The 21,645-nt window shown below is 37.6% G+C and overlaps 1 protein-coding gene across 1 annotated transcript; it reads right to left on the bottom strand.

Annotated features, from left to right (window-relative positions):
* Nucleotides 1–906: 906 nt before the first annotated feature.
* On the bottom strand, nucleotides 907–20,304 carry LOC113683516 (uncharacterized protein KIAA0825). The gene is made up of 25 exons (XM_027200766.2): nucleotides 19,961–20,304; nucleotides 19,126–19,309; nucleotides 17,990–18,845; nucleotides 17,287–17,430; nucleotides 16,731–16,946; nucleotides 15,699–15,745; nucleotides 15,458–15,601; nucleotides 14,677–14,795; nucleotides 14,317–14,467; nucleotides 13,729–13,919; nucleotides 12,400–12,544; nucleotides 11,460–11,596; nucleotides 10,768–10,858; nucleotides 10,205–10,256; nucleotides 9,389–9,599; nucleotides 8,413–8,476; nucleotides 8,103–8,155; nucleotides 7,414–7,547; nucleotides 6,899–7,006; nucleotides 6,162–6,214; nucleotides 5,707–5,857; nucleotides 5,358–5,466; nucleotides 5,111–5,205; nucleotides 4,484–4,530; nucleotides 907–1,499 (listed from the first exon to the last, which is right to left on the bottom strand). The coding sequence occupies exons 1-25, from the start codon at nucleotides 20,113–20,115 to the stop codon at nucleotides 1,158–1,160; spliced, it is 3,999 nt and encodes a 1,332-aa protein (XP_027056567.2). The 5' UTR covers nucleotides 20,116–20,304; the 3' UTR covers nucleotides 907–1,157.
* Nucleotides 20,305–21,645: the final 1,341 nt, after the last annotated feature.

Here is a 21,645-nt window from a genome sequence, read left to right as displayed (position 1 = left end):
TCACAGCATTTTTCCATTGCCTGACATTCTCAGAAAAACAGGAAATCATTGAACAAGGACCGTTTCCCGAGGAAATGAGTCATAGCATTGCTTTCATTTTTCGGTTTTAATTTTTCAAAGTTCAAGTGCGTTTAAATATTCGCATAATCAATTGAAACAGGAAAAAATTGACATACCGTAACATTCTTGGAAAAAAAAGAAGTTTGAACTTATCTATCGTTTTTCAGGTCATGAGACAGATGTATAATCTCTCTCAACCAATCAGCAAGCGGCTAATGCATCTTGCATAACATGAGCTCCTGAGAAGTGAAAGATACCCAGATACAAAGAGCTTAACTTGTGCTAAGTGATATGACTCGCTCTTTTCTTCGATAAAAGACTGATTCTCGCTTTTTACTTTCACTGGTGAATTAGTCCGATTCGAAAGAGCACCAGAATCTTGATGAAATTCGTTGGCTTCTTTACACCTTCCGTCAGATCTGGACTGGTCCGTAATCTTGTTTTGTCGAAAGACTTTTACCTAAAACTATATGTAAAGATATTATCACCTCCTCTTGCTCTTTTCCTCAAGCTTGCAAAATGGCTTTTAGCTTTTCTTCAGATGTTTCTTCTCCTCTTGCCTACGCCCTAACTTCATTAACTTTGTGAGATATGTTAGCCCCCCGAGGGGAGGAAGAGAGAGGGCCCTGGGAACGAAGCTAGCCAAATATGTCGACAGTGAGTTAAAATCTCAAGGGTAAGGATCATCTGTTTGCCTGAACTAGATATTTCCAAAGATATAAATTACCTTCCTTCTTAACAAAATCGCACAAGTAAGTCAAGAGCGAGAGATGGAGAGAGTACAGAGCAAAGTTCCACAAATTTTCATGCAAAATAACAAAATTAAAATAAAAAAACGAGAGGATATTTCACGAAGGACAAATAAATGAGTTTATTCTGCAGCTTATTGTAGGTATTTCCAATGTATCTGTTTAAGCTGTTTTTACATAAATAGACTAATAAACCTTGGTTACATTATTCATATTTCTCTTAATTACTAATTTTACCAACATCAGTCGAATTCATGCTCGCTAGTCTCAAGAAAAAATTAACGATTTATAACAGTGACTATACATAAGTTTCAGTTTGTCTAAACAGGTGGACCTTCTTCAACCACTTTATTCATCATTCCCACTATCCACAGTAACCCCAAAATGTGCCTTAAGCGCATTTACAAGCTTTCTCTGGCTGTCCTCCAGAAAAGCCCCTCCTTGCATTTCGCTTCTATTGAAAGCTAGGCGCTTCACGATGTCCGCGGATGCCCCAAGACAACTCTGAAGTAATGTGCTCCAATCAAAAGGGAACGAGGCTATCTTGTCTTGATTGAAATCGCACTCACCAATCAAAGCAAACTGTCGAAGCGGGTTATACCTTTCGCTTTGTTCGGTCCCGGGAATTGAGTTTGACGGTACAGGAGGAAGTATGTGGCCTGGGACGAAAACCAAGTTCATCAGCCAGTCCTGTTGTATTGAGAGAGATTGGTTAGCCATGAAAAGAAACGCTGCTAAACATGACTTCAATCAGTATTTATTTTCGAAATAATCTATTGACTATTCCTATATCAACATTCACGTTTGTAAGTAGGAGACCGTGGATATCCCAGGGCTTACTTAAATCTGTCAAGCAGAAAAACAAACTATACAAGCAGTATATTTCAAACCCCTCTCTCTGGAACGAAGCGAAATATAAAACTTATAAGAACAAACTGAATCACTCCCTTCGAATCGCGAAACGTTTATATTATGATAAGAGGCTAAGCGAGTCAAAATCCAATATAAGAGCCACTTGGCGTCTGCTTAATGAGGTACTAAACAGCAAGAAATTGAGACCTAAACCCAACTCTGTGTTTAAGCTTGATGATCAAGATATTTCTGACCCAATGGAGATTGCTAATCGATTTTGTCATTACTTCAGCAATATTGGACCAAACCTCGCTAAACGAATTCAATCTACGACCTCGTATAAGAATTTTCTTCCTGGTCATTTCCCTCAGTCAATGTTCCTAAATTTAGCAACTCAGGAGGAGATTATAGATATCGCATCTACGTTTCCGGCGGGAAAATCGGCTGGGTATGACAATATCCCTATGTCTATCATAAAGCGATCTATATGCAGCGTTTCCTCTCCATTAACACACATTGTAAATCTCTCCATTACTCATGGTATCGTTCCGGATGATTTGAAAATTGCTCGTGTCATACCTATTTTTAAATCAGGTGACAAAGCTCTCTTCAGCAACTACAGACCTATTTCTGTTCTACCGTGCTTTTCAAAGTTTTTGGAACGAATAATTTACAACCGTATTATGAATTATCTCAATGACTCCGATGTCTTATGTGATAATCAATATGGCTTTAGAAAAAATCGCTCTCCTAGCCTTGCGCTTATCGATTTGTGTGACAAAATTTCTTCTGCATTTGATAGAAAAGAACATGCCATTGGTGTATTCCTAGATCTTTCGAAAGCATTCGATACGGTAAATCACGACATTCTTTTTGAAAAACTCAATCATTATGGGATCCGTGGTCTGGCACTAGAATGGGTCAAAAGTTATCTTTCTGAGAGGACACAATTTGTCGAATTTAATAACGTTAGATCTACCCCACAGGGGATTCCCTGTGGGGTGCCTCAAGGTTCTATTCTTGGTCCCTTATTTTTTATCCTGTATGTTAATGATTTGAACAATGCTTCCCTGCTTGATGCAATCTTGTTTGCTGATGATACAAACTTATTTATCTCCCATAATGACCCTGTTTACCTAATCAACACATTAAATAGAGAATTAAACAAATTGTCAACCTGGTTTGCAGCAAACCGGCTCTCCTTGAATTTAGCCAAGACTAATTTTATGGTATTCAAGCCTTGGCAAAAGAAGCAATCCTTTGAATTTCAAGTTTTCATAAATGAGCAGCCTATTCTTCGTGTTTCTGAGACCATGTTTTTGGGTGTTTTATTAGATGACAATTTGACCTGGAAATCGCATATATCCTTAACAGCAAATAAATTATCCAAATCTATAGGTATTATTCATAAATCTAGGTTTTTTCTCTCTACTCACTCCCTTCGTACTTTATACAATTCTATGATCCTTCCATATTTGTATTATTGCAATTTAGCTTGGGCTGGTACCTATAAGTCAAACCTTCAAAGAATTGTAACCTTACAGAAACGTGCGTTAAGAATAGTAAGCAATTCTACATACATTGCCCATACTGGCCCTATTTTAAAGGAACTTAAACTCTTAAAATTTCATGATATCCATTCGTTTCAATTAGGTACTTTTATGTTTTCATTCGAGAACTCTACACTCCCTTCCAAATTCAATAACTTTTTTTTACTAAATAGTCAAATCCACAATTATAATACTAGGAATGCTCAGTCCTTCCGTTTGCCACTGTGCAGAACGAACACCAGGAAGTTTTCAATTTACTTTCAAGGTCCAAACTTTTATAATTCGTTAAATTCTGACATAACTAGTTCTCCCTCCTCCGCTTCTTTTAAAAGAAAGCTTAAGGAATTTCTTCTCTCTAAGTATTAGCTTCTGTAAGGCAGTAATTCTTAACTAACTTACTTAATATGTGTGTGCGTGTGTGTGTGTGTGTGTACGTGTGCGCGGTCAAAGTTAATTACCATAAGTCCATATTGTAATTCTAATATAAGATTAGTTATTTTAAGTGAGAAAACCTGACTTGTTATAAGCCTCGTGGTTTCTTTCAGGTTTTCTCGCCATTTATTTTCTGTCATCAATTTTCTTCATTTTTTTTTTCCATGTGTAAATGTCGTATATGGCAAATAAATATTGTATTGTATTGTAAGTAAAGTCTCGGTCATTTTCGGAAGGGCTTATCATGGAAACAAATATGCTTTTGTTAACCAGCCTCGTCAGAGGATTTTTACTTCAGACGATACCCGACAAAATTTGCTGGCAAACAACTTTCAGATAGCCACTTTTAATTCAAATAAAAAAATTATACGACAGGAAATCCACCAAACTTGTTAACCACATCCGACAATTGCTAGGAATGCGATTTCTTTGCTGTCTTTCAGCTGACTGAAAAGGATAATTTTTTCTTCCAGGTCCTCTCCAAAGACAAGAAGAACAGTAAGCGACATAAGTTGTAAAAGTGAATCTAAATTTTCCTGATCTGTGGCATGTCGAAAAAAGCTAGGCGCTAGAAATTAGAACAGGAGGGACTGGAACGAGACGAGGGTAACGTACGCACATGCGCTCTGGGAAATTAAAACGTCAGGTTAAATGGGTGACTGAGAGCAATCCAGGACTTGTGTAAGGTTTTCATAGTTATTACAAGACTCAATATAAAACTCAGCCATACCATGAACCCAAAACAAACCTCTAGATTAGGTTAAAAAATTTCAGATGTTTTAAAGCCAGCGTTTAACCCAAAAACTACATATGTAACAAATTATTTGCATGTTAAATTACCTTCTGGGCCTGAATGAAATTATACGCATGCCTCAGACACGCTGCACCTGCAGGAAAAAAACAGTTCAGAAGCACTGATTGACAATCCAGGAACGTAAAGCCGTTGAAAATATGTATCGATTGATTGCACGAAATAAAATGAAGTTTTCTTTCTACAGCCGATGGGACGCGCTGACCTACTGAAGATAACTGAAGTGAAAACTGAAATAGAAATTTATCAGCGGTAATTCAACGCGATAGCGCTTCGTTCGCTCTTTTCAAGGTCAAACTTCAAATTTGGAGTATTTGTTTTTGAGGGGGCTAGAAAATTGGTAACCGGATAAGAATTCCACGGAGCAAGGATGATAGCCAACGATAAACTCAAACCTCATGTGACGTCAGGTACGGAAATCAGCCGCAGCGGTGCAAGTAGCGCGCTCTTATCCGTACGCCATGCCTGTTCCCCAAAGGAGCTAGTAATATCAGCAGAACTGACGAAAATTTCTGCATCGATGGGAAGGAGCGCGATTTTACTTTGCAAAACGGCCAATGTTTACCACACCCCGATTCTACTAAAGATACAGCCGATCCACTTATTTTAACACAACGGCTGCGCGTTATTAAAAGAATACAAATACTGTATCTTACCTTTTGGTTCCGCAAGGAGTGCTGACGCCATGTGAGTGAACTGAATATCAGCTAATGATTCACAGACAGTCTCCACACTGAATTCTTCATACGGCCTGCACAACAAGAAAAGAAGAATTGTTTTGAGTGCTGAACATAGTCATATGAAGCGTCTCTATAGTGCCAGTTATAAGTCATTTTGCAGACATGGACTTGTAACGCAACGATGTTCCTCTGTCACGATTTTCACGATAGCCGCGGTACTTACTGGCTTGCTATGTAAGCTTTGATTTGTCCAACCTTTTGGTTCAACCAGTCTCTCTTGGATATCAACAGAGCATCAAGATCAGATGGGAGAGCTGGGTTACGTACACCACCTAAATCAAACACAAAAAAATACAGGTCAAATCTTTCAATGATCAGAAATACTTCTCAGTAAAAAAAACTTATATCAGCCATCAGTGTTTGAGGAAACTAATCCTTAGTTTTTCACCATTCTTAGGGTTCTTAGGGTTTTCGTTATCTTTCACACACCCTCATATGAAGAATTTCACGAACTGCTAGATCAAACATGGGTCATTAGAAGAAGAAGCATAATATTCAGTGGAATCGCCAACCTTCTGTTCTTCCCAAATTGACAAAAACATGCCAAACTATTTCAGCAAACATAGCAACGCTCCTCTGAGTCTCCGGGCTCAGTCGGGCCTCACAGGCCACACAAACTTTGTCGAAATCCATGAGCCAACGATACAGAATGCTGGCCAAGACCTGCAAGATTGGACTCACTAATTAACATCAACTCACTAAAAGATTAATAACTCATCGTAAAACAAATCAGTAAGGATTTCAACTGACAGCCCGACCGACTAACCGAACGATCAAACACCCGTCAGTTAAGTCGCATTTCTGATCATCCACTGCGAGCAAAACTTAAAAAGAAACTAACTGCATCCCTGAAAAGTGACTTCGTCTGAAAATCACGTTTCGAGCGGAACAAGCATTTTTTTTTTAAACAAGCTAACCAGCAAGAATTCCTAAGCAGATTATCAACATTATTAGAGAATTGCCCTACCGTTATGCCGGCAGTCTCGCTTGATTGATCAGTCGACTTCTGATGCACCGATTCTGTAAATTAAGAAGTCTTATCAAGATAACAAACAGAAACTATTCACCATTTGACCCTAATAGTAACAAAACCTGAATCGAGTAACGTATATATATAGTTTAAAAATATGTTAGGAAATAGAACAACAGAGTTTATGTTCGCAGACATAAATACGTTTAGGGTCCGACTCAGAGGCAGTTTGGCCCGATAAGCGAGGGTAAAATGACCCAGAGAGGGGGCCCAAACCATATCTATGCCCAAGAGTATAAACTCCAGTACTTTAATTACCACTTCGGCGGGAATTGAGAAAATAAAAAATTAAAAATGAAAACAGAACGGTGATAGCGGGCTTCGAACACATGAAATAATATGTATCTACGCAAACATAAAGTTTCTAACGTGGCCTCACGAAATGTCGCTTTATATTAAGCAAGTTAGGATTTTAGAAGAAGTACTCAAGTATCCGCTGTGGTGGGAGAGCAAAACAAGTAAAATGAAGCGCTAAGGGGGGGGGGGGGGCATAAAAGTGTCCGCATTTCCGTAAAGAGTCCGTAATAACGGGAGTTTGTTTCAGTCATTTCTTTATGCGTTCTGCCGGGGGGCTGGCCCGAGGGGACTGGCTCTTGGCTATGGCGGTGCGTCCGTATTAGCGAGGTGTCCGCAGGGCGAGAGTCCACTGCAGTAAGTAGAAGTAAAATTAATACCTTGAAGCTTGTTCAAAAACTGACACATAATTTTCGGGATGGCACAGAAATGCTTAGTCAGCTGATTTAACAAATCCTGAAGAGCGGTGTACTGAACATCGGTCTGACCTGCAATAAGAAGCATCCATTTTTACCATGGAAAATGATTTCATTAAGATAATTAAAGAAAAACAAACAAAAGTTTAGAAAGGACTGGTAAGAAAAAAACACTTATTTGGATTCTTTTAATTTGGAACTGCAACTGATACAGAGAAAAGTCAATAAGACCGAAGTGAAGCAAACACATTTTGCAAGCTATGCTAATAATCTCTGTCTTGGCTCATTCAGAAGTAAACATGATGCACTCACAGCACAGTAACCACACTGCAATGTGCTTCGTGGAGAACTCCAATTCTCAGTGTTGTTCTTGTGCGGCAAAGATGGCCGGGATATTAAGCGTTTTGAGCGTGATTTATGTTCGAATTTCGAGAGAAATATTATTACACAAGGGCAAATATACGGGTTAAAGAACTTACCTTTCGTGTCTCTAGTCTTTGGCGACTTCTTTCGCTCGCAACCGCAAGGAAGTACGCTCATCGAGGTAAAGTTGTACGATTTTGTCACTTTCTTGTCCTGCTCACACAACAGGAGCAGTGATGGATATAGAAACCTGGCAAGAGAAAGTCAAACATTGATCAAGATCCTCTCGTACAGTAAGTGCATCATTGAGGATGGGATTGTGACTGATGTTGTTACTGACGTAAATCTTTCCTTCGTTAAAAGAACAACAAATGAGTTGTTCGTGTCAACGAAGGGAATGGAAGAACATATGGGAAAATGGTGGAAAACATAATACAATCTCAGTGCAGCCAGCTGATAATTAACCTTTCGAGCATAATTTTCGAGCAAAAGGTAATCACCTCAGATTTGTCCCATCCGGCCAATTGGCAAAGTAAAAGTTTTCAAAAAAAAAGTTTGTACGGAAAATAAGAAAAAAGAGTTCGCGCGGAAGTTAACAAGTTCACGTAATGATCACTGGAGAAAAAACGGAAACGCGGTGACCCTTTCTTTTCCCTCTTCACTGTCCTGATGCAAAAACTGTTTTAAATGTTAGAGAGGAAATAAGAAGATAAATCTTGCATTCCCTCAACTGAAATCTTCGATCTGTTAAAATGTAATAGCAATCAAAAGAATCATCAGCTAAACATTTTTAAAACAGACTTACCTGACAATATATGGGTCAAACGTTTTAAACACACACTCAAGCCAAACAGGGCTCTACATTTATAATAAAAAATGGAAAGTGACAAAAATTAAGTCTTAAACGTATTGAAATATTTGAGGTACCTCCTTAAAAACTTCTGTAACTGTAGGGCAAGGATTTAATTAGTTGGTTCGATCAACAACTGTTTGACACGAGGCAAGTATAATACATGTTGTGCGACAAAGCAAAAATAACCAGATCGCAATGACGCAATATCTGTTGAGGGCACGATTGACCTTATACAAGGGATGTCATTTCGTAATATTCATACCTCCGTAGCATCTGAAATCTTCAGTCCTGAGGAGCCATCATCAAAAAGTTTCCAGCTAGCCTCCCTTCAAAAAGCAATAGAGAAAGTGGCATGTTTAATACTAAGGTTTCCAAGTGAATGTTTCAGGAGAGGCCCTTTATGAGTGGAAGATAGCGATGTAAGGCAAAATGCGAAACGTTTACTTTACGTTTAGTAAATCCAAATCATGCCACTTTTTCTTCATGTTAAATGAACGATTCCCCCACTGTATTGTCTCAACTATCATTTAAGCGCAAGCTTGAAAAAAAAAAGCTAGAGAGCTTTGGGGCGCCAAATCGAGTAATTTATATTTCGTTTAATTGCACTACATTTTTTGCCCTTCATCCACAGTAAAGAGAAGGTACTTGGCAGGCGAATAAGAGCATTTTGAGACAAATATTTTCACGAAAAAATGTTCTTTCACGCAATTCAGTTTCCAACCTCGTGCTGCAGTATGTGCAACAACTTGATCGGAATTCCGTTTTCTTTTACAAGATACTCTTTTGGATAGGACGGATGTTTTTCGTCAGTTACAAGCGTGGGACAGAGATGTTATTCTTTTTTATACTTGTGACAAGTGAATAATGCCTGAAGAAGCCTTAATTTTTTTTCTGACTCTTAACAGCCAGTGGAAAGCAATTCGTCTTTTATCGACAGGTCAAATTAAGACTTTCTTTCATTTTGTATGTACCATTTATAATCAGACACAATTTCGTTTGAATTTTTGGAAATTCATTACTAGCGGGTTGGACATGGAAATGAAGTTCACTGGAACTGCGCAAATGAAACAGAAGAAGGGGGAAAAATATCTTGGAAAGAAACGTTTTCCCTTGATGTTCCTGATCGCTTGAAAACTAACATGAACTCGTCTTTCCCTTAGTAGAGGGTTAAAAGTGTAAAGATTACAATAAAACTTCTTCACAACTAAAAAAAGAACCTTTTTCATTTGAATCCCTACCTACTGACGATTGCCATGAGATAATTGACTAGCCCTGGCATTTCGTTTGAGCACTGGAAGAGAATGTGATACAATGAACACACCACGCCTTCTTTAAACTTGTTTGCACTCTGAACTGATGACGTTGATTCCTCTTCAAACAAGCTTGATCCCGCGGCCTGGACAAGTTCACTATGTGAGCCGTTTACTGGAGTTCTGAGACTACTGAGTTCTGCAAAGAGTAAGCACTGATTAGCGTCGAGCAACTCTTACTGACAACAGGGCAGCAATTAAGGGCCTTTCATTTACATTGGAAGGCAAAAGTTGGTCTTTGAATATATAACCAGTCAAATAATGTACTACTTATGGAGAGTTTTCAATAACACCGAGTGGATTAAATCCAAGTTATCCATTACAAATTTTTCTTTTAATAATAATAATAATAATAATAATAATAATAATGGTAATGGTAATGATAAAAACACAGCTTTTAAAACTGTGAGCGTCGAGGAAGGAAACGAATTTCAGTAGGTAAAAAATTGACGAGTAAATTTGAAACGAAAGTTTGAATTCTAGCGGCCCGTCTTCGGAAACCATGTAAAAAGGTGTTAAATTTTTATCATTGACTGTGTAAACAGACAACTGTCTTTCTCCGTTCGTTTTCCCTTTTGTTTTTTGGCAACTAAAATTTTGTGTTGGGCACAGACCATTTTGCGATTTTAGGTCGTCAAAGGATGTCGGACTTTGAAAAATACGCTTAGAACTCTGGTTGAATAAAAACGGTTTAAGAATTGCTGTTACAACTTTAAATTTACTAAATAAGCTGTTATCGTTTACCTCCATACTTCACAATTGTGACAGGCAGTTTTGCATTTCTACTCAGAAGTGCCTAAGATGTAAGATATGGGATCATCAGTCTTAAGATGTGCTTTTCACGAATTCTCTACATACATATATTTAAATCAACATACTGAACAACAATTGAATAAGAATTTCAAAGAAGCAGAGGATCGCCAAAAAAAGGCATAGATTGATAAACACCGCACACACTTTTTCAGTACAAAAGCGAAGATAAGAGGTGTAAGGTTAAGTCCGTACACGAAACTCTACTGACTGGCTCGCATGGCTGCTGAACCTTATCTAGTTTCCGTAGCTTGAAGAGAGTTAAAGTATTGCAAATTTTCCTTCTGGGAGGCCAATTCATCGAAGGATACCTCCCCCCCCTCCCTCCCACTCAGCATTTCATCAAGTGTCCTTGATAATTAGCCGGTACCCATTTATACTCCTGGATGGAGATAGGCACTGCTTCCGTCGCTTCCTTCTTAAACGCAATTGTGGTACAGTATTAAAAACGTGACGTTATATCTAGCTAGTCATAGTATCGATGGATTACAACTTACTCGTATGAATAACGGCCACTGAGGGCCTGGTTGATTGACCATGAGTTTAAAAAGCACAAATGTTGCTTGTCTGTCTGTTAATGCAGCCAAACTATAAACAAAGGTAAAGAGAAAATTCAATAATTCCGAACATTATTTAGTTCTTTCTACATGTACTTTGTTCTGACAAGAGAGCTACCAACGGAAGTGTTAAATTCTCTTCATTCGCGGTTTTACTTTCATCGACTAAACTACAAGGGTCCTACAGCTTCCCACAATTAGCAGCTCACATCAGCCGCCCCCATCACAGACATGTGCTGACCTGTAATACCTGATTCTAGTGCAATTCATACATTAAAAGTCAACATGGCAACCGAGAGCTGCTTTAAAAAGTATTCTCTATGTAAATTGCAGGCTACTCAATTCCTTTTATCATTACAGAACAAATGATTGAACTGTCTAGTTGCTACGGATGGATAAACCGCTAGCCCCATCTCCTGCATCAACGTTAGACGGTTTGCATGCGCAAATTTTTTAAGAACGAGTGCTTAGTATTTTCTTGGTGAAAATTGTATCTGCCATATTTGATTTTCAAGGGAGTGGAAGGCTGGGGAGAGAAAGAAATTTGTACCAGGGGGTGAGCGACGGTCAAAAGGAAGGAGAGGGGAGGAGGTGGGGCAAAAAGACGGAACGAGGTTGGAATTATTTCTCACCTTCCTTCGTGACTTTTAAAAACTTCGGGATATATCCATGACAACCAAGCTGTTTTGGACTGTGCCGTCTCTGTGGATCCTGATGTTTCCCCCATAACATGAGAACAAAGAGAATCCAAGGGAGAACCCACAACAGCCTGTATTGACACAAACCAACAACATAGTTAGTTGTAGAAATGGATGAATGTGAAAGCCTTTATATTCAAAGTGGAAAACAACGATGCTGATGCGATGGTAAAAGCGAAGAGTTCCCTGACCGTGCAAAATATTTTGTTCTGGTGATCACTCTTCTTGACGGAACAAATTAACCCTTTAACTCCCAAGATCTGATTGTTAATTCTCCCCTCTAGCTGCTAGACATTTCCTTATAAATTAGTTTTGAGAACTTGGTGCAAGATCGTGATCTATCTGATAAGTTTGAATATTAGTTTCCATTGGTTATATAGTTCAAAGAACACTATTGGAATGTCTCTATACCGGCGATGCGCATGGTCAGATCAAAATAATTAACAAAAACAGTTAATGAAGAAATCTGTCGGCTCTCCAAACTAAATCAACTCTACTGGCTGCATGTATGCTAAAACGGAGAGTGTAGGCGAGAATTCTCATGAAGAAAATATTGAGATCAGGCGCTGGGATGAAACTTAGTATGGTCTTGTCCTGCCTTTGTGGCCTGGGATCAATCCCTTGAGGGATCGAACCCAGGCCACTCTACTTTGAAGTAGTTTTTACCCGTTTAAAACGTGAGTTGCATAATAAAAAGTCAATATAACGTGCTGATCTTATCAGTGTGGTTACTGAACAGAAATGAGCAAAGGCTGTGAGCAAAGGCTGTGAACCTAGTCCACATTATTTAGAAAAACCGGCAATTTACACCCGGTTTAAAACGCAAATTAATAATGGTGAGGCTAAAAAGTCTATATAAAAGCTCTAATCTTACCAGTGTGGTTAACAGACAAGAGCAAAGGCTGTGAATCGTTGGAAATGGAGCCACAGAACACTTGGGATCTAACAAACTTGGAACTGACTTGCAACACGACCACAAAAAAGATAATGTAGACAATAACATGGCCGTGATGTCTGATCTGAAACAAATATGTAAAACATCATTATTACTCACTCATTTACGGGCAAGTGTAGTAACCACCAATATCAGCCAAAAGCAAAACAAACAAGGAATATTTTAACCTAGGTACATGTATCAATCACAAGAGTTTATATACCTATCACAAAAAATTGCGAAGATCGTTAATAGAAATTACAGAAAGCGTTCGTACATATATAAAGGTTTAAGTAGTGTTAAAGTATCCTTCCACGATGCTTATTTAGAAATGTATCAAAGTGCCTTCAAAAAACAACAACTATACGTGTATGCTGTGTGACTACTGCAAACAGTGGTTGAAGTGAATCAAAATCCTGTTTTCAATTCCTATGGCCAACAATAGCAGCCTCTTTGGTCCATCTTGGCCTGATGCATTGACACATTATCCGAAAGGGAGCCAAACCGTACACGAACAGTGAATAAAGGGGGGGGGGGGTTAGTTTCTTAAGAAACTGTGGTGCTGCATCGGTGGGAGAGTATAACATGATAATTCGGTATTATCAGAACCCTTCACTCTGACAAAGGACTGACGCTCGAAACGTCAGCTTTGAAACTTTCAACGGTGGTCAATTCACATAAATGAACAGCGTTTACCAGAAATTTCTCAAGAAGCCAGCCATAAAAAACAGAAGCCTACAAGAAACAAGTGAGTGCCTAAAGGGCACATGCATCTTCTCTGCTGGCATCTTTCCCAAACACTTTTACTTGTACAAATTGTTTTCTTTCTTTTCGGAGAAATGTACTCTTACTAACTGACTTGAGGTCCGTACAATATCAAAATATCTCTGAGTTCAAACAAAGGGAAAGATTTCAATATAAACAAACTTCTGACCTTGGAGTAAAAAAGGCCTTCTAAATTGACTAATCATATTAACTGAGGTAAATAATAACCTGAGAGATATCATAAACCAAAAGAAAGCAAAGATTAATGAAAATTATACAGTGTATTTCAAATACTATTAGAGAATAGCATTTTACTGTTTTGTCTTGTTGAAGTAACCAGCGCCTCAGAAACAAACCACCAGGTGCTAGTGCTTCTGGAGAGCATTTGGTGAAGTAAAACTGATTTGTACGTATTAAATGATAGAAATTACTGGTAATCCTCTTTTTCTTTTTTAGATGAGTTAAACATAAATCAAATAATTCTGCTTAAATCTACACATGTACCTAAACTGTTTCACTCGTCTGCTTGTAGGACAAACATGGCTGTATCTTGTCACTATGGTAACTAAAGAACTGTGAAGAACAGATGTAAACATTTCCTGAGCTTTTTCAGGAGGGCAGTAATTCCAAAGGTCATGTCGTAAACCTTGAAGATGGTAGTTCCACATCTGAACAGAAAAGGAACACCTTTGATCCTGCAGAGTAATTCATACAGCAGTATTTGTGACAAAATAATTATTACAACTTCTCTAACTCCTTAGAATACCATTCTGAAATGATAAAACATTGTCAGAGATCTTATCAGTGCTCTAGTGGCACATTCCAACATTCAGTTCCCTCCTTAATTATTGCACTTAAGCCAAGTGGGTCAATTTTTTCTGACAGTTTCCTGGAACTCATTCACAGTATTTTCCTATATGGAAGGCGGTACACTGTACTGGTATAGTTAAGTATTTTTCTCCATTTTCTAAATTTCCCTTGGCTTGAGGGTCCAAACATGAACATTTCCCAACCCTAACCCTAAACTCTAAGTCAAGTATCACAGTGGTGTGAGCCACAGTACGTGTTTCAAGTAATAACTACCATAATCACCTCGAAAAAAGGTCTGGAGTCTGACCAGTTATTACTGTGAGCATCTTGTAGAATGACCATAGAAATCACATTGTCATGGTAACTGATGATCTGATCACTAACACTATCCACAAGATCACTGAATTGTCGGTGTAACAAAGGAAAGGGGCGTCTAAAAACAAAGAGAAAATGTAAGACATAAGTTTTTGTCGTTGGTACTTGAGTGAAGGACCACCTTGTTCACCCTGGAAGAGTAATAGTTTACTCACGTGAAACAATACTGCTTCATAAAACAATCACACAGTCATGTGAAAGTATATTCAACATTTCATTCTAGCACTGGTATATGCAGGTCACTTGTTGATGAATAAAACCTTGTACCTTGGTTCAGAGCCTAAGACATCTTCATAGTGAACCAGGTGGTTCCTGATGAAAACAGCACTACCAAGAACAATGAAGAGGCACTCCACATCACACACTTTGGGAAAGTCAGACAGAAGCTGAAATTAAAAACAGTGCAACAAATTAAAATCACTGACAAAAAGGTACAGCATTGTTCAAAAGTTAATCACAGTCTCATCTGGTTTGACACTAGATGAGCGTTTCTTTTCAAGAAACAGGTTTCTCATTTGAAGAGATAAAGGATTCAATCTTCCCTACAATGGTCCCACCTTTTAAAATTTATTTGCAATCATATTTTTGGGACAACAAACTACTATCTTGTCTAATATACATCAATTGGATTGGAACCCAGTTACATTGTACATATTTTTGTATTGATTATGATTGCAATCCAGTTTGTGGGTGTTTGAAAATAGACAGGGGAATCCAATAAACAAAGAGTTAATTAAAAAGTCTTATTCTAAAATTAGGAAAGAGCACTGACACCTGAGGCATTTTCTCTTTAAATGCATTAGAAAAAAAAATGTAACGAGAAATGAGAATGTCATCAACCAACAATACCATTTGGATGTACAGTAACACCAAATTTACAGACCATCCAGGGAAGAATGTTTTTACATACATTGAGTGAATTTGCCCTCAGACTCAGGAAGTAAGAGGTTTACATATGATAAAGATAAGCTAAGTTCAAGGTGCTCTAATGAAGAGTCAAAACTGGAAACACCACTGTGTGACTTGTGAAACCTTGACTGCTATGTACCTGTGTCAATCTTGTATGGTAACTCTTCAGAGATGCTTCAAGAGAATCCACAAAAGATGATCTGATAACGTGGAATAGTTTCCCTCCTTGACTGCTGGCTAATGGTAGAACTTCATCAGCTTCTTCCATAATGGCTGCACAACACTAAATTTATATCAAATGATCACATGAAATTTAATTCTTATTGATTGACAGTAAATTATACTTGAACCTCGTAATTCAAATTAGAAAATCAACACACCTTATCAATCCTCCTGGGATAGTCCTGTTTACCACCAATGAAATCATCTGATTGAGAGAAATAAACCAAAAAAAAAAAACACTTCAGCCTCAGAATCTGTTTAGTTGTGTCACCAAACAAAGAATCCCACAACAAGACATTGTCAAATATTCTTGACTGGAACTATTGAGTTAAAAGGAAAATTGAAAAAAACAAAACGTTGATTTGAATTCAGTTTTAAACTTAAGGAAAGTGTGAAAATGGAAGATTGGTATTCAGTTGCACCACACACATCTTTGCCCCAAATGCATGTATGGAAGAAGAAGATGAAGAAGAAGACCTTTATTTATTCAGGGTATCCCATTCAGGTAACTTAGGCACTGCTATAGATTGGGGCCCTGATAAAAATTAAAATAATAAGAGCTACACAATCATGCTAAAATACTACTTCTACAGGTAAATCCTAGGAAAAGTTCAGTTAATCTTAAAGTATGGGCTATATACAGTTACAGTAAAAATGAATAAAACCTTAAAACATTAAAAATTTAGCTTATTAAAAATTACAGAACCATTACGATAAAAATAGCTTTTAGCTAAGTCAGTTCTAACCCTGGCAAGTTTAACATGTTCATTTGCCTCATAATTCATGCTGTGTTTTTCCCAGTTTATTCTTCATGTACAATAATTAGTGTAAATATATAATCATTATGGTATTACTGAATAGGGAAAGTCATGACTGACAATAATTATTATAAAATAATTCAAATAGTACCCGTGCTCTGATAGGCCATAAAACCATTTTACATGAGCATATGTAAACACATTTTCGTTCCTCTTTCATTAGTTATTTTATAAAAGAAAAGTAAAATGGTTTCCGTGTTTACATAGCCTGATGTAAACACTTGGGAGGTTGAGAGAAAACTCAATAAGCTGGAAACCACTCCGCTTCACGTTGTGGTTTCCTACACTTATCTCGTGTTCTCCCAACCTCCCGTGTGTTTACATCAGGCTATGTAAACACAGAAACCATTTTACCTTTCTTCATTTTCACACCTCTAAGCCTGACTGTTGGAATTCTTTGAGTAGATTTGTACATCTGCATGCCTTCCTCCAGAGCCTTTTCACAAGTGTGTTTGATGCTCTCACTCAGAGCCATTGATAACTTAGATATGTGACTCTTAAACTCCTCTCTCCATGGCCACTGAGAGTTGGGGTTTGGAGCTGATACACTACTGAGGGGCTGAGAGTCAAGTCTACTACTGCCAGAGCCTGAACATAAATCATTAGTAAAAATTTGAATGAATAACCTCATCACTTCCTCAGCACTACTACTAATTAAATTCATTCAGATTTCCACCAAACACAGACAAAAGATGGAAAAATAGGGAGGAGAAGGCTCTCAGTCCAGGCCTTGTGGTTCATCATTTCTGTTACAGTTGTTACTTGTAAAAGTCGGTGTCTTGAATAGAGTTCTATTCTGAAAGACGTTTTGTGCAAAGGTTACCTTCCATTTATCACTCTGAGTAAAAGTATCCTGCCTAGAAGCATAACACAAACAACATACACTGAAACTAAAAATCTGAACATGGCCTCTAAATCCAGCACTTACCAAATGGTAAAGGCAAATTTCCCTCTGCTACGTAAAGTGGCATATCAGGGTTCTTTTTAGAACTGTGTCGACTGGGATTCCTGTGACTTAGGACAGGACTAGAGGGAGACCTTGAAGCATTCTGCAGACTGGTACCTCTAATTCCTTGATGACCAAAATTATAACATTTGAGTTAGTGTAAATATGGACTGGGGAGAGTGTAAAAACCAATAATGTGCAGCAATACCTCAAGAAAGGAACAACTTTCTATCAATAATAATAAATATTCCTTGACCTCAATTATTGGAAAACCTATTTACAGTCACCTCAGAGGACAAAAAAAAAATAACCATCACAAAAAAGATTCTCCCTTCCTCTGATTCTTGCCTGTGTACAAAAAGTGTAGGAGAGAGACCTTGTACCCTATGCTTTGGTGATGCTATAAAAGTCAGGGAATCAATTTATTTTTGTCAAATGGAGACCACTCAATACAAGTACACACTAAATCTTTCTGTCTTTAGAGAGGGGATTTGATTGCAAGCTGCATTTTGATGAATATTTATCAAAATTCCTGAAGTTTATTAACCAAAAGAAAATTATCAATAGCATTTATTTAATAATAATAAAAATACATGTCTTTGTCATATCATATTTTTCATATCTCAGAATCATGCCAAACAAATATATTGTTTGGCATGATTCTGCATCACTACCATCAATTTACCTGCTCCTCCTTCTGTGTCCTTTTGGCTTGTTACTTTATTGACAAATCTTTCCAAATGAACCACTGCCATGAAGCAATGTTTATAGGCTAAAAGGATATCTCTAGAGTTAATCTTTTTCACATTTGATAAAGTGGAGCCCCTCCTGCTTCCAAATGATACATTTGAGCCTCTTCTGTGACTGGATGCTTGTCCTAGTTCATTCAAAAGTACTTGCTCTTCCTTTTCCTTATTATACACTGCTTGGCACACAGAATGCAATTCTTCAGTAATTCTTAATAAATATGACTCATGTATAAACTCAACACTAGGTACTGTTGTGGAGAAAATTCCTTCTTGCAGAATCATTGCATCCTCGTAAATCATTATTTCAGAAGCTTTACATAACTTGACAAACATCCTTACATCATTGGGTGTCTCAGATGACATGGCAAGGTCTGTTTCTACTTCCTCTAACAAAGCTTTGCTCGCAATGTATTGATCCAGCAGCTTTTTTCTATAATTCTGGTATCCCTTCCAGATGTCTTCAGCTGGGTACAGAAAACACAAGTCAGCTAAAAGTTTAATTTTAGTTTGCTGATCACAGTTAAGTTCATTGTGCTGGTTTGAGAGAGGTAGATTTGCTAGAAGTGTCCACATTCCTTTGCGAATTTTTCTTCTAATAGCTTCCCACAATACATCAGTGGCTTGTTCATCTTCTATCACAATGGTGTTCAGAGGTAACTCAGATGTCTCATCACCATCTCCATTCTTTTCTGGTGCACCAAATGGCATTAAAATGCCTTGTTGGGAAGCAAACTGGACTAGATCTTCAAATATCGACTCTTCTTTACCTGGATTTCGCTCCAAGGCTTGAATCTACAAAGACAAGGGTAATCAATTTTATCGATTACTTCTAGAAATCGCAACAAGAAATATTTAATTGGAATCCATTTTGCAATGTATCTGTAACTAATTTTAAAAATTTTGCCCATTACTATTAAGTGTAGGTTTTTTATTTTGAGTGTAACCCTCAAAATTAAGCCTCTTGCATATAAAACTAACTGTTCACTAACAAGAATAAAAATAAGAAGATAGAAAAAGTATGCTTTTTGAGTAAACAGGAAGAAAATGCATTGCATTGTTGCTACAAACTCACCACATTGTTTAAGAAACAGTTGAGTGCAATAGGTTCATATGGACAAGAACTGGTCTGTATAACATCAGAAGATGCCAACAAATCTACAGCATCTTTGGAGCTCAACCATTCTGGTGGATCCTGAGTTTTTTCATTAGAAATTGTGCTGCAAACATCCACAAACTGGCCCCAGCTTTCTTGCAAGCTGTCAAAAGAAGAGGAACTTATTTCACCATTCATAGTACTAACACACAAAACACTATGTCTGGACACAAAGGCGCACATTACAGGGGTTCAACCAGTAACAAGGATCAGGGAATTCTCCAGCTTCATTTCAGTGGTCTGAGGTATTTTGATTCTGTAACAGGCTTATATTATCCAAGCAACTTACACTACTCCTTTGCTTCCACATCTCAATTAAGACCCTAGCTGTTAACCCTTTAATTCCCAAGATCTAATTGTTAATTCTTACCTCTATTTGCTACAAATTTCCTTATAAATTAGTTTTGAGAACTTGGTGCTAGATCAAGATAGCAGCTTCTACTTGACAAGTTTGAATATTCTCATCACCTGTTTGCTGAATAATGTATGGATATTATAGGGAGAAGTTTCATGTTGATCACTTGTAGGAGTTAAAGGGTTAAAGAAAAATGCAAGTGAAGCCAGGAGGTGCTGTAGATTTTTACTACATGAATTTTATTAAGTTATATTGATAGTGTAAATCATTAGAATGACTGAGGTTTTCACAACAAGCAAGTCGACGAAAATGTAAATTAATTTGTTTGATCAAGGATAGGACCACATCTGTACTTCGTGAAAACCGCCTAAAGAGGAATCGATCTCCTTGAAATCTTACCTTGCTGTATTTTCTTCTAATCGAGCATCAAGTTTCTGAATTGCATCCCTGATGGATCCGACATCCAGCGATGAAAAGCTCAAACCATTTACCAGCAGTGACAACTCTTCAACTTGATGTTTCTTCACCTTCGTCTTCGGCTCTCTTTTCGGCATCTTGAAGCGAGCACGAACATCAAAAATCGGCGCAAAAGTCACAGATGAGATTCTGTATCGCTTAACGACTAGAAGCGAGTCCTTTTTGCCTAAATCTCAGCAGTGATAATAAACTGTACATTGACACGATTTCAATATGTTTGTATTCTTTTCACGAAGCTTTTTCGCGAGGCGCAGATGGTTTTGGTAAAAATTACCATACAAGGTTATCATTACCATATTTAACTTTATGGGCCCGAGTATCTCGCGGTAAATAAACACATGAAATAAACGCGGGAAATATTCTTGCAAATAAACGTAAACAAACCTCGCGATATTTCATCGCGCGCGTACTTTAATCGCTTTAAGTACGATTCCTTCAGCCGTTATTGAAACAACGAATTAATTAAATTGAAAGAGTTGTTCTGTGCACATTTCCTATGCACAGGCCTGAGGGGAGGACATGGTTGTGTGCAAGTCTTCGTGACTGTGTTTAAGTCGTAGTGCCTTAAAGTGACTAAGGATAACTGCTTAACTTCGATAGACTTACATTGGTTTTAGTACTTGATAAATCTGAATGAATTATGCAAGGCTGAAAGTTAGTTCATAATTACCTAAACTTTAAAAAAATTGACTGCGGTAGCTTTGTATTAAGAATGTTACTAGCTAGATGGAATTGCACATACAAGTTATCGCAATCAGGTGAAAAAGAAGTAATCTATTTTCATCAGAAGTTGTGTATTAATTACTGGTAGCTACGTGTGTTAATACCAGCTTTTTACACTTTAGACAGATGATTTTAGACTTTAGATGCTAATTAATTCTGAGAATTTGGTATTGGATTAACTAATAATCCACTAATTGATGATAAGCAGACAGGCAGAAAACTTTGCATCAGCATATAGAGTTGTTTCCTTCACCAGAGAAACAATTATACAATCATCAAAACTGATCTTACCAAAAATGGTGCTGAAGACAAAGTTGTATCAAATCATCAGAACACCCACAGAAATATTTCAAATATCTTTGCCAAAGTTTGGTTATCCCTGGATGTAAGGGGATCCTTTAAGAAAAAACCTGGCACTCTTTCAAAAATCTCATACTTTGGAGTTACATAGAAGTGGGAAGGGTGTTTATTAAATTTCGAGGGGCATGCATGATCCATTGGTGAGAACATGCAGAGCAGAGCGATTAACATTAGGCTGAACACCTTGATGCGGTATGATATGAATGCAGAATAACTTTGTTGCTTCTTTTCCTCATACTAATGGTCTTTGTTTATCAGTGTGATAGCCAGTCATTGTGTGTAAAATAAGCTTATGCTCCACTCTCGATGATGGGAGAATTTGTCAGCCAAGCTAAACACTTAACACCCTAACATCAGTATGCATATTCTCCATACTGTTTATTGTGCATTTTCTAAGGTGCTGACAACTAGAATTTCCTTGAAAATCAAGAGCTTCTTAAGTTGATCATTTTCTTGATTCATGTGATATAAATAAGTGATTCAGGGAGGATACTGTAAGGAGAAATTGGATGCCAATCAATATT

Source organism: Pocillopora damicornis, chromosome 4, assembly GCF_964200805.1.
Source record: "Pocillopora damicornis chromosome 4, jaPocDami1.2, whole genome shotgun sequence".
Lineage (NCBI taxonomy): Eukaryota > Metazoa > Cnidaria > Anthozoa > Scleractinia > Pocilloporidae > Pocillopora > Pocillopora damicornis.
Note: the sequence above shows the minus strand (reverse complement) of the source record. Positions and strands in the feature narration are given on the sequence as shown.